Below are 14308 nucleotides of genomic sequence, written 5' to 3'. Positions count from 1 at the left end.
TATGTCCCCCGTGCTATGCTAGATTTAGGAGCTTCAATTAATGTTTTACCATATTCTGTTTATAAAACTATTGGCATAGGCACTTTAACAAAAACAGGGGTAATCATCCAACTTGCAGATCGTTCTATAGTACACCCAAAAGGTGTATTAGAGGATGTTTTGGTGCAAGTTAATGAGCTTGTCTTTCCTGCAGATTTTTATGTGCTTGATATGGGAGATGATGACCATCCATCCTTGAGTTCCATACTTTTAGGTAGACCATTCTTGAAAACAGCAAGAACAAAAATTGATGTCTACAATGGTACAGTGTCCATGGAATTCGATGGGGAGGTCATCAACTTCAATATCTATGAAGCAATGAGGTACCCAAGTGATGTTCATTGCATAAATTTTGTTGATATAATCCAACCTTTGACTGAAAAGTGTTTTGAGTTGACTAACCATGATTTGTTGGAGTTAGTTTTGAGCAGTAATTTTGATAGCAATTCAGTCAAAGAGATTGCAGAAAATTTCAAGTTAGATGAAGAGTTGCTGGAAATTGTGGAGAGCATGGAAGAAAAGAAGAAAATGAGGTATGATAATAGCAATGTGAAATTGCCCATTTCTAACACAAAACTTCTTCCTTCCGTTGTGCAGGCACCTAAGCTAGAATTGAAGACTCTTCCAGATCATTTGAAGTATGCGTACCTTGGGGAAGAGAAGACTTTGCCTGTCATTATCTCCAACAAGTTGTCCATTGTAGAAGAAGATGAGTTGGTGACTTTGCTGAAAAAGTATAAGAAATCTATTGGGTGGACAAATGCTGACATAAAAGGGTTGAGCCCTTCCTTGTGCATGCATAAGATCCTCATGGAGGAGGACTTCAAACCAACTCGAGAGGCACAGAGAAGACTGAATCCACCCATGATGGAGGTGGTAAAGAAAGAAATCATGAAGCTTTTGGATGCAGGTATGATTTACCCTATCTCAGATAGTAAATGGGTGAGCCCCGTTCAGGTAGTCCCGAAAAAAGAAGGGGTCACAGTTGTCAAAAATTATGAGGGAGATTTTGTGCCAACCCGTGTGCAAAACGGGTGGAGGGTTTGTATTGACTATAGAAAGTTGAATGCCTCAACGAGAAAAGACCATTTTCCCTTGCCATTTATTGACCAAATGCTAGAGAGATTGGCGGGTAAATCTCATTACTGTTGCTTGGATCGTTTCTTGGGTTTTCATCAAATTCTGGTAGCCCCGGAAGACCAAGAGAAAACCACCTTCACTAGTCCCTTTGTCACATTTGCTTATAGGCGTATTCCTTTTGGTCTATGCAATGCACTTGCAACATTTCAGAGATGCATGTTGAGCATTTTTTCTGAATATGTTGAAAACATCATTGAAGTTTTCATGGATGACTTCACAGTCTATGGAAACTCCTTTGATGAATGTTTGAGGAATCTAACAAAAATTTTGCAAAGGTGCATTGACACAGATCTTGTGCTTAACTATGAAAAATGTCATTTCATGGTGGACAAAGGATTGATTCTAGGTCATATTGTGTCCCAAAAAGGCTTGGAAGTTGACAAAGCCAAGATACATGTTATCAAAAAATTTCCTTACCCGACAAATGTTCAGGAAGTTCGTTCGTTTCTTGGCTATGCAGGTTTCTATCGGCGGTTCATTAAAGATTTTTCAAAGATTACAGTGCCGATGTGTCAACTACTCCAAAAAGATGTTGAATTTGAGTTCACTCAGCCATGCAAGGATGCCTTCGATCGTTTGAAGGATTTACTCACCTCTGCTCCAATCATCCAACCACCTAACTGGGATCTCCCATTCGAGATCATGTGTGATGCGAGCAACACGGCTGTAGGGGCAGTATTGGGTCAAAAGGTGGGTCGAGCACACCATGTCATCTACTATGCATCAAAGACCCTTGATAGTGCACAATGCAACTACACCACAACAGAAAAAGAGTTGTTCGCTATTGTTTTTGCACTAGAGAAGTTCCAGCAGCACCTCCTTGGAACTAAAGTGATCATCTATTCGGACCACGCAGCCATAAAGCACTTACTTACCAAGAAAGATTCGAAGCCGAGGTTAATACGGTGGATGCTGCTTTTGCAAGAGTTCGATATTGAGATCAAAGATAAGAGCGGGAAAGAGAACCTAGTCGCCGACCATTTGAGCCGAATAGTTCAACCCGAAGATGCGATTCCCATCCATGACACATTCCCGGACGAGCACTTGTTTGCTATCCAAACACCACCTTGGTATGCGGATATATGCAACTTCATGGTCACGGGAAAGTTCCCACCCGACCTCACGAGGTCACAGAGAGATAAGATCAAGTAAGATGCGAGAAGGTACATTTGGGATGAATCGTACCTTTGGAAACATTGTGCAGATCAGGTAATAAGAAGATGTGTTGAAGAACATGAGGTACAATCTATCCTCAACTTCTGTCATAGTTATGCTTGTGGAGGGCATTTTGGTCCTCAAATAACTGCCAGGAAAATTTTAGACTGTGGATTTTATTGGCCCCGACTTTTTCATGACTCTTACATTTTTGTAAAAGTTGTGAGAGATGTCAAATGACCGGTTCTTTGAGTTCCCGAAACCAAATGCCCTTAACCCCCATCTTGGTTTGTGAAATATTTGATATATGGGGTATTGATTTTATGGGTCCTTTTCCTTCATCCTTTGGGAATTTATACATCCTTTTGGCTGTTGACTATGTTTCGAAATGGGTAGAAGCAAAGGCAACAAGAACTGATGATGCAAAAGTTGTTGTAGATTTTGTCAAGGCTAACATTTTATGTAGGTTTGGAACTCCAAAAGCCTTGATTAGTGACAGGGGCACATACTTCTGCAACAAAACTCTTGGATCAGTTCTCAAGAAGTATGGAGTCCAACATCGGGTGTCCACAGCTTATCACCCGCAAACAAATGGACAAGTTGAAGTGTCAAATAGAGAATCAAGTCCATACTTGAGAAAACAGTGAACACAAACCGCAAAGATTGGAGTTTGAGATTAGAAGATGCTCTTTGGGCATACCGAACTGCATATAAAACTCCAATTGGGATGTCACCTTATAGACTTGTGTTTGGCAAAGCCTATCACCTCCCTGTTGAACTCGAGCACAAAGCTTTCTGGGCTGTCAAAAAGCTAAACATGAAGATGGATGAAGCGGGTATTCAACGAAAGTTAGAGATCCAAGAGCTGGAGGAGATAAGAAATGAAGCATTCGAGAGTTCACGCATCTACAAAGACAAGACCAAAGCATTCCATGATAAGTACCTCTCCCGTAAGACCTTTGAGATTGGTCAAAAGGTATTACTCTATGACTCTCGACTTAAATGGTTTTCTGGTAAGTTACGGTCCCGGTGGGTGGGACCGTTCATTGTTACTAATATATTTGATCATGGTGCAGTTGAGATTAAGAGTAACAAAACTGGAAAAGTATTTAAAGTTAATGGTCACAGGTTAAAGGTCTTCTATGAAGGTTTCCAAGAGAAAGACGTGGAGGTTGACAGCTTGGAACGTCCGGTCTACATTGAGTAAATCTAAAGGGCAAAGTCGAGCCAAAGACTTGAAACAAGGGCGGCTAACCGAGAGGCAACTCGGGAGTATCTCTCTCTATCTTCTTAATTTTGATTTATTTCATCCGTGTTGCAATGTTTTTGTGTTTTTTCGAGGTTTACATCCCAATAATTCTCCTATATAATAGTTAAAGAAAATTTGGTTTTGAAAAAAAAAAAGAAACCGTGAATACCATGTTAACAGAAAGAAAACGCACGGGGTAAGCCAAAAACACACGGGCTCATGCTAAAACGCATGGTCACAAATTTTTGTCCGTGCAGCCACTTCGAGGTTTTAAATAAAAAAAAAAGATTTTGGCATGGGCTAGCTTGAAATCGCATGGGTAAAGTGCCAAAACGCACGGCCTAGGTTCTAGACCGTGCGTGTCATAGAGGATTGTAGCAAACAGAAAAAAAACGCACGGACTCAACCCAAATCGCACGGCTAAACAAGAAAAAACGCACAGTCCAGCTTAATCGATACGCACGGTGAGTTCAAAATAAACACATGGTCCGTGCCTTCTTGGGAGCTTGTAATCGATAGGCATGGGCTAAGAGAAAAACTCACGACCTACACAATGCCCATGCGTGTCATCGAGATACCAAGCAAACAATTAGAAAATGCACGACCTAAACACATGGCCCGTGCGAATTGATCAAGATCCTTAAAAACGCACAACCTTCATTAGAAAAGGGCACGGCTAAAAACTCACGAACTCACGGACGAATATCACAGCCTCAATCGACAGCTTGGTTATGCGACTCAGTAAACATAGGGCTAATCGAATTCCACCTAGCCGTCCGTTTCTCCTTCCTTCTTTCTTCTCACGATCGTGTGTTGCTTCCCCTCCTCATCATTCTTGGCCGATACCACAAACCCTAGACTAGGGTTTGAATTTTTCTCCAATTAATCCAAAATTGAGGCACAAAGGTATGTTACTATCACTTCCTAACTTCACTTCATTCATCATCTAGGTCGAGTTCATCATTCAATAGGTAAAAATTGCATTTTTCTTCATAAACCCTAGTTCTTGATTTGTATAGTTTGAATTAATTATTGTATTGGGTTTCAAAAATTCTTGTATACGGTTCAAGACCAAGCTTGGGGAGATGCTTTTGGAAAGAAGATTAGAAGCTTTCATCTCCAATTAGACATTCCACCATTGAAGAGTTCAAGCCTTCTTGAGGTTGAAGATGAAGTGAATAATACAAGCCAACACCTCAAATCCAAGCGTTTAAACGGTACATTCTTTCCATATCTCAAGTTTTACGCATTGAGTTTAAAATTGTTTGGTTGGAATAATTGTGAATCTGTTCTTGTGCTTCATATAATTTTTCATTAGTGCTTGTCTAGTTGTGTTATCATTTTTGGGCACCACCCGTTTGTCATAAATCTGGTTTGTCATCATGCCAAAACGAAAAAACTCACAACCAAAAGAACAATGGGAATCCAAATATGATGTCACCACCATTATTCACAACTCTCTTGAGCACCGTGAGCGATTCCTTCACCTCAAGGACCGCGAATATTCTCAACAACGGTTTGTAGATATTCCCACTCTCCAAGAACTAGGAGTTTATGATGGCGTCCATAGATTGTTTAGCAACATCGGTTGGGAGAGACTTCTCACTTTGGCACCAATGGAATCGTATAAAAACACAACCATTGAATTCTTACAATCTTTGGAATTCAATGACAATGCCAAATGTCTCTCTTTCCGTCTCATGCGTTTGCAATTTAAACCGAGTCTAGATGATCTTAGTGGGTTTGTTGGGATTTCTAAATTCAATACATATGGTCCTAAATTAGGCTACATGCGAGAGAAGAATAATCTTTTTAAAGCCCAAGCCAAAGCCTTTTGGAAGGAAATCACAGGACTTGATGTGTATGAGGCTCGATCCGCCAAAGCATCTCATATCATCCATTCAGTCTTAAGGGTGGCTCTCCGAATTATTGCTAACCTTGTCTTCCCCCAAGAAGACGTTAGCAGAGCCGGTTAGATGGAGTTAGAAATTCTTTGGTGCATGGTCACCAGCTTGAAGAGACCTCATTTTGGCGCCTTCCTTGCTTCCAAACTTCTTAAGGTCTCTACTAGCGATTCGGTCCCTATTCATTGTGGCGGGATTATCTCCTATCTTGCCACCCGCCTCGCTTGTGCCGAGCTTTTTGAGAGCAAGCACCCGAACCTCGAGAAAATCACAAAAGGCACTAATACCATCACATCCAATGTCCTTGTAGCCTCATCCTTCTTCGGTAAAGAAAGCGATAGTAGTATCACATGGTTGGTGCAAGGTGAGCCACACCTCCGAGCTCCTGCTGGGGATTTCAGCTCTCTCCAACTCCAGCAGGACATCACTCAGACTCGGTGGTGTCTACCAAAGAACACTTCTGCAAATTCCATCCCACGCGCTCCAACGCCCACCCCGAGAGCTCCTGAGTGGCCAGTCGTCGACCATGAAGACGACATCCCTATTCCTCCCGCTCACTCCATTGCTCCCACTGCGAGGGGGTCCACTTCTGCTGCCCCAGTAGAGACGGAACGTTATTTCTACACCCAGCGGGCGACTCAGTACCACGACATATACATGAGGCGTTTTGATCACCTTGATCAAGTTGTCGCTGACATTCGCGCTGACGTTCAACAATTGACACAAACGGTACAACAAGCCATGCATTTCATGCAGCGTTGGTCCCCTCGCAGCTAGTAGATTGCCCTACCCTCTCCGAGCATCGAGGACGATGCTAAATCTTAAGCTTGGAGAGGGGTCTTTGTACATTAGGTTTTAGTTTCAACATGCATTAAAAAAATCAATCTAAAGAAACCTAATCTTCTTGAATAAGTTGGGGTGGTAAATTAGTCGTGGCTTGAGATTAGAACTTGTTCGTTTTTCATAAAAAATCTGAAAGCAACCTAATCACACACGAACACGTCTCCTGAAGCTACTCGTGCAAAACAAAAAAAAATGATAAGGTTATCAACACCGAATCATAAAGACAGATATAGTTTAGCCCTTGGAACACACGATCGGTCTTATGAGTTATTGCTCATTCATATCCAAACTCCAATTTCAAAGAGTCATAAAATAAATATAAAATTTCAGTGACTTGAATCCTCCAACGCTCTAAAAAGTATTTTCTACCTATTCCCTTCTAAGTACCCTACTTGGGGACATTGTTTCCAACTATATTTACGGGTCCTTGCGCGTTTACATCAGTCCCCCTAAAAGAGTCAAGATTAAAATATAAGGAAATAAACCTGGCAAATAAAAAAAATTGTAAGTTAATCTGTGACCTTTGGGACTCGAATAAGTAAACCCCGAGGGGTGTTCTACACCTAATTGCCTAAAGCAAACTTGTTTGGGGCTGATTGGGTTGAAAGTTCGCTACACGGGTTCCATAGATAGTCATGAGCTTAATAATAACAAATAAAGCTAATCTGTGGCCTTTGAGGTTCGGGCAAGTAAACCCGAGGGATCTCTTTAAATCTAGCACACTAAAGTCATCTGATTTGGATGTGTTGATTGAAAGCCCGCTACACAGATTTCAAAGAAAGTCATGAGCTTTATTTGTATAGAAATACAATTAGATACTTCGTATATATTTATGTTTATAGTTTAATTGAATAATGTGTTTGAAAAAAAAGTTTGGTTGTAAACATTGGGACTGACTGTAAACTACTTTGACTGGTGTAAGTGGTTTGAAACATGTAACCAATCTGGGTAAATATTCGGGAATTTTTAGAAAATATTTTTTTTAGAAAAAGATTGTTGTTAGTCGACAAATAGCTGGATTCGGGCATTGTCATGATTTGAAAAATGAAAATGAGCATATTTTGCATCACATGTTTTCACGAGAGTAAGACCATAATTTGTTCCATGTGCTAACCCAATACCTGTAAAAGTGAACAAGTGTTGTAACTTTTGATTTTGTTGAGTTGCGTTAGGGAATGGCTAAAAACCTTGTTTTACATGTTATATATCTTTATGGGGTTAATGTCAAGTTATCTCAAGGCCCGATAGGCACACCTTCAACTTAATGAGATAATGAGGTTAATTGCATTGAATATGTTCGTTTTGTTTTATTTATTGCATTAATGTTTGAAAAAAAATCTTTTTGTAAATATGTTATTTTCATTAGTTCTTCTCTTATTGCATGCATGCACTCTTAATTCCATTTATTCCTTTTCATTCCTTCCATTCCTTTCATCTTAGTTTTTTTTAGTCACCTATCGTCTTTTCTAGGTAGATTCTCAATTTTGTTCTTTCTTGAGGACAAGAAAGGTATAATCTTGGGGAGGTTTGATAGGTGCATTTTATGCACCTATTTTGCCTGTTTATTTCTGTCCTTTTATAGCATTCTACTTCATAATTCTTGCATTTAGTTAATTATTAGGGCAATTGCACATTTCATTAAGAATGTCTGGTACTTCACTATTTTTGATTTATTTTGCAGGCATTATGGAGCATGGAACGTGGAGCTTGGATGCATGGATGCATGGAGCTTGGATTCTTGGAGCTTTGGAGCATGCAGAGAAGATGAACCGGTCATTCCATGGAGGAAAGCATGAAGACATAACCCGAGTCATTGTTGCATTATCATCATATCAAAGGATTACGTTTGAAACGCGGTTCTTGTCACTTTGACACGGGTCGTGTTTGTCCTTTATCATCTCATATTTGAGCAACATGACGCGTGGTGAAGCTAGACTGAAGATGGAGCCAATAGTGAAGATGCATTTGATTTTTAGCAAAAAGCATGGGCCATGCCAAAAACACAAGGTCATGACAAATGGCCATGCCAAAAACACATGGGCAAAAGGCATGGCCATGCTAAAAATGCATGGCCTTATGGCAAGTCACGTGAACTTTAATTAAAAGAGCAGAAGAACGTCATTTTGAAGGCAGAACGGTTTTGGGAACAGTTTGGGCGATCTTGGGTGATTTTGGGGAGAATTCTTGGAGCTTTTGAGAAGAACTAATCATTGCAAACACTTGGGATTTCATTTTTGTAAGGATTAAACATTCCAATTCCATATTTATTCTTGGTTGATTTGTTCTTAGCCATGTGTGGCTAAGAAACCCTAGTTTCTAGTTCTTGTTCAAAACATGTTGATTGCTTGACTTGAAGCATATGATTTGATGTTTGATTTGTGATTCCATTCTAGTGATTATGTTTTTGTTTAAACTAGAATCCTTGAATTTGATTTGTGTTTGATTGGCCACTTTCATGAATTGAATTTTTGTGCAGTTAATTAACTTTTAGGGCACCTAATCGTTCTATTGAGTTAATAATTGGTAACAAGCAATAAGTTTTCTTATTGTAAAACATATATCACATGTTTTCACACTTCCGAGCGTATGAGAAGAAATGAACATTGTTGGGATGCTTGTACAAAACTTAATGCAGTTTTTCAATGCAATCTAAGAGCGTGTTTAGGTTGAATTAGTAAAGCTAGATCTAGTCAAAGAGCATGTTTTGGTTAGATAATTTGGCAAGCGAGAGGTATTAGAGCGTGTTAATATCTTTCAGTACCAACTTAGAATAGCAATCTTGAATTACATCAAGTCATAATCAAGTTGAACAAGAACATTGAGAACTAGAACTAGAACCATTCAATCAATTTGTTTACAAATCTATTTCATTTTGTGCATGCTTTTAAAGTAGATTATTATTTAGTTATTTATTTTTGCAAACAAACACCCCTTTGTGACCAAAGTACCTTGCGCAAAGAGGTATAGACTTTTGTTCCGTGTCTCTGTGGTTCGACCCTGCTTGCCTTGTACTACTTTTTAGTGCATTAAAGCAGTGTATTTGGAGTCTATTGCACCCCTTTATTTGTTGGGTTTGACACGCCTAACAATCGTAGTTAGAACGAAGAAGTTATGCCTGTTTGAAGTTTGGTCGATTTTGGGTTATGCTAAGTATCTTGGGCGTACAGAGGGGAGTACTGTTAAAACCGTTGTCACGAAAAAATTAAACAAATAAAAAATAGAAATCTGCTCTATTGCACTAACATGTATTATAGGTAAGCAGGGTCGGATCCTCATGGACACGTCCTAATGTCAATGCCTCTTTGCGTAAGGCACGAACTAATTCTTGACAGGAATATAAAACGAAAAGCGGGGGTTATTTTTGAAAATCAAAACTAATATAAGTAGAAAATTATAAAGAAATAACTTCATTTAAAGACTAGAAAAATTCAATAAGAGAAAGCAATTTCAGTTCCACGGTGACTCCCCTAATCATGCAATTAACTTTCAACACGATAATTGATTGTGCACTTGTGTAAACTGGTATTGAAGTTCATTAACAAGCTCTAATGACCTCTATTACAAAAATCATTTAATCAAAATAAGTTCTTTGAATTAAACCTAACTTTTTACCAAATTAACCAAACAAGCTCTTGATTAACAAAGAAAAGTTGCATTAATCACAATGTAATTTCCTAGTAAAGTGCAATACCTCTCGTAAGCTCGGAGGCGTAAAAACTTGTTTGATCAATTCATATTAGAGTTAATCCTAAACACAGAGTTAATCCAATACTTTTTACTTTTTACTAATTAATCTAGACAATTATGGATCTAAACAATTGTATAACAATAATTATTTACAAACAATTAAATTGGCCAATTGAAATTGAAATCAAAATCAAACATTCAATTAAACATAGAATTGATCAAACTAAACAGTAATCATGGTCAAACATCGTGCCTAATGATTAATCACATGAAAAGGTTGCGTCTTGCGAAACTGAAATATGAGTTTTTAGCCTGACGTGGCTAAAAACGAATTACAAATAGTAGAAACAGAATCTAGACGATAAATATTACTAAACAATGAAAACAAATCGAATCATATCCCCTAGATCTGCATTTTTCACTAAAAAGTCTCTAAAAATCGCCTTAGAATCGTCAGGAATCACCAAATTAGGGTTACTGGACAAGAATGTGGGCCTATTTATACGTCCAACAATAAATAAAAGTCATGCATGTGATCGCATGTTTTTAGGAAGGCACGTCTCGGGCCTTTTAAATGAAGTACGTCGTCGTTTTGAAGCATTTTGACTAACTTGCAATCGCATGCAAGTAAGTTGCGATCGGATGGAGTGTAGTTGCGATCGCATGAAGTGTCTATTTTCATCCATCTGAATTTTTGGCATGAAAAATCTCCGAAGTCAAGCTGCAAGCAAAACATGCGATTGCATGGTCAAAGTTGTGATCGCATGGATAAGACATGTGGTCGCATGTACTCATTTTTGTCTCTTTTTGATCTTCGTTCCTCCTTCCACTACTAGAAAAACAACCTTTTACGGCGTGCAATCAACGACACGCACTAATAGAGGACACGCATTAGTGAGTGCCCTAAAAATTGATGTCAGATTTCCAAAATATGAAGCATAGTGGACACGCATTTTTGCGTGCCAAAAATTAGTGTCTAATAAAAAAAACACGGAGGGCACCTTAAATAAAACGTGTGTCGTCTAGTTATGTCGCTTTATAAATATTAATGAAGCACGCATTTCATCCAAGGGGGAAATGAAATCCAAAATTTAAAAAGCCCGCTTTGTTTCCATCGGCTGAAAACACTAACTCATTCCCGCTGAGTACCCCCTTTCTTTCTTTCTTCTCTCTCGATTCTCAAACCTCCACCGCTTCACTTCCCACAAGTTCGCATCTTCGTCGCTTATTCATACAAAATTCAACAATTTCTATGGTTTCAGTTATTGGGTGAGGTACAAGGAGGTGTAATCGTTTTGGACTCTTTACTAATTGACTTGAAATTGAACCCTAAAAACTCAATTCACACTTCAAACTTCTCTGATCCTCTCTTCTTCCACTCCCCAATCTCTGATTCCACTCCAATCGAGTTCTACGAAGGCTTTGATTGGGCTGTGCCCCTCCCGATTTCAGTCTGATTTCCAAACCTAGCGACAACAAGTCAAAATCGATTTGTATCTTACGTTGTTACCCAGTTCCTCCCCCATCGACGCTAGTCGCTACCTCCTTACCTTGCTCAGTCGCTGCTCGTTGGTCTCGCCATTCACCAACACAACAGCTTTCACCGGAAATCAGGTATGTTCTTCTCCTGTTCTCCCATTCTCTCAATCTCTTGGATTCAGCTCTTCTTGAAATTGGAGTATTAGAATTAGAAATTAGAATTTACAAATCTGAAAATTTCATAAAGCTCCTGCTGTGGCAAATCTGAAAATTTCATAAAGCTTCTTGAAATTGGTCTCGCCATTCACTACCCTTCTATCACTTGAACTTGTTGTTGCATCTGGCGTTCCATGTTGCAGGTGTGTTATATCTTTGTTCAAAATTGAATTTCACATTCTAAACTTCCTTTAGAAAATCTCATACGGGATGTTCTTAATAGAAGATGTGCTCCTTATGATTTCATTGGCCTTCCACACAAGGTCAGTTTAGGACATAAATTATGCTATTATTTTCCCTTTGATAGTGTTTATAAGGTCAGTTTAGGACATAAATTATGCCATTATTGAAACAGTTGATCTTTGCCTTAATAAATTCCATAAAATTTGTAATTAATAGTTATCTCAGTTCATAGATGCAGCATTATAAACTCAGGTGGGGACAATGGCTGGAGGAGCTGTAGATTGTCAGTTTTGGCACATAAATTTAGGCATTAAGGTATTAAAATCACCTTTTTACGTATCACAGCCTTCTACTTTGAAATATTCTACGCAATATTTGTATTTTTTTTAATTTCAGTGTCGTTTGCATGAATTGGCAAACAAGAGTAGGATTTAAGTGACCGGCGCTTCAAAGATGCTTGTCAACATTCTCTATTCTTACCGTGGGATGGGTTTGTCTGTTGGGACAATGATTGCAGGATGAGATGAAAAGGTCTATATAATACAATAGCCTTTACATGTATATCATGAAAATATTAAAAATGAAGGGCAAAACAGTCATTTTACGTCTGCGTTACTTTTCTTGTAGGGCTCTGGTCTGAATTATGTAGACAACGAAGGCGGACGTCTCAAGGGAACTAAATTCTATGTGGGATCTGTTTCACTGTACTTTTTTTCGTAGGGCTCTGTTCAATATAAAAGAAGCCTTCTGCTTGAACTGCAACAAAGATCCACAAAATTTGATTCTATAATTGAAAAGCATCAGAATATAAGGTATGGAACTGTGGATAGTAATTTTGATAATTTTTAATACAAAAGACTGAAGTGAAGTAATTAGTAACGGTATGTGAAGGCTTGCACTGGTTGAAAGGATGCCAGTTCTTGATGAAGCAAATTTCAGTAGAAGGAGGAACGGTTCTACTTCTATTCCTTCAACTTCAACAGGAAGTAGTGTTCCTAATGGAGTTATTAAAACAACTGCTACTCCTTTAGTAGACTTGCTTGATTTAGGAGGAGGAGAAGAACCTCCTCCACCAAATACAAATAGCATGATGACAGGTGACAACTTTCTTCAAGATCTTCTTGATGTTGGAATGTCCCCATCTTCATCACAACCAGGTTAGCTTTAGATTCAAATCATATCAGTTTGTTTCTCTTGTTGAAAATTGAAATCGTATTCTTGTGTGTGTATATATATATATTTCATAAGTAACATATGGCATTTTTACTTTTGTTTGTTTCAAATTCAGTTACAAATGCAAACCAGGCTAAAAAAAGTGGCATAGATGTTCTGCTTGATCTAGCTATTAGGCTTTCTACAACTGTAGTTGTCATTATCTTTGATTAATCAAATAGAAGACAAGGTATCGTAGCATTCTCTTAATTTTGATTGCTTTTTGTCTCATGATTATGCTTTACATCATTAACTTTAAAGTTTTTGGAAGTTTAGTTTAATTATCTTGAAGATAAAATCATGAAGTATTCAAAAGCCATGGTTGCATCTCAGCTTTATGAGGAACCTGTTGATCCATCGGTTGCTTCCCAAGTAATTCCTATCTCTATTTTATTAGAATTATTCTTTTCTTTTTTATCATCTTTGAAGAGATTCAACAACACAAATTACATCTCTTGATTCCCTATTAGAAAAGTATATTTGCTGTTGGCATGATTTGCTGTGAAGAAGGGCGTTTAAAGGAAAAACCAATCATTCTTCAAAGCAGGTAATATTTGCTGAATCTTTATGCTCTTTTCAGACATATTTTCCCTTACTGTTGTCCTTTGTTACTTGTTTGAACAAAGTTGAGCATTCTGGAGGTCAACATGTGTGCCTTGACTTACAGAAACTGGACCAGTTTTCCTTTTTCCCAGGCCATGTAGATAGTTAAAAACTGGAAACTGATCAAAAAAACATTTAAAATAAACCTAATTCGATAGGTGGCGGGCATTGAAGGACATAATCCAAGTAGGCACTATTTAATTGCAACAAATATTGTTGATTATGTATGTTATCAGTACCTGATGATGAAAATATTCCTCAAAAGAAAAGACAAGCTATGGATGAAAATAACAAGCCTGCTGATTTATCTGATATAACATCATATCTATCATTGGTGTGTAAAGCTTTTTCTTCAATTTACTAAAGTACCCCTTTAAGTTTACTATCTGGTTTCTCTCTGATTCTATCCATGTCATCTTTGAGCAAATTATTGCTTCAGGCCCTTACATCGTCTATACAAAGGGACCAAAAGTGTAAATTACTCTAAGTATTGGATGACTAAGAAGTTTTAGAACTGTATCTTTTGATTGTGCAGCCTGCTTTTGATATGAATATAGCTGATCAAGATTAACAGATAACCTGCATTACAAATCCAGGA

The 14308-nt window shown here is 38.2% G+C and overlaps 1 protein-coding gene across 1 annotated transcript; it reads left to right on the top strand.

The window, feature by feature from the left end:
- Nucleotides 1-3061: 3061 nt before the first annotated feature.
- Nucleotides 3062-3541, top strand: LOC145055964 (uncharacterized). Its single transcript, XM_079004181.1, has 2 exons — nt 3062-3347; nt 3411-3541. Exons 1-2 carry the CDS (start codon nt 3062-3064, stop codon nt 3539-3541), a joined length of 417 nt encoding a protein of 138 aa, XP_078860307.1.
- Nucleotides 3542-14308: the final 10767 nt, after the last annotated feature.

Source organism: Lactuca serriola, chromosome 1, assembly GCF_051521515.1.
Source record: "Lactuca serriola cultivar US96UC23 chromosome 1, Lser_US96UC23_V15, whole genome shotgun sequence".
Classification (NCBI taxonomy): Eukaryota; Viridiplantae; Streptophyta; class Magnoliopsida; order Asterales; family Asteraceae; genus Lactuca; species Lactuca serriola.
This window is presented reverse-complemented; position numbering and strand designations above follow the sequence as displayed.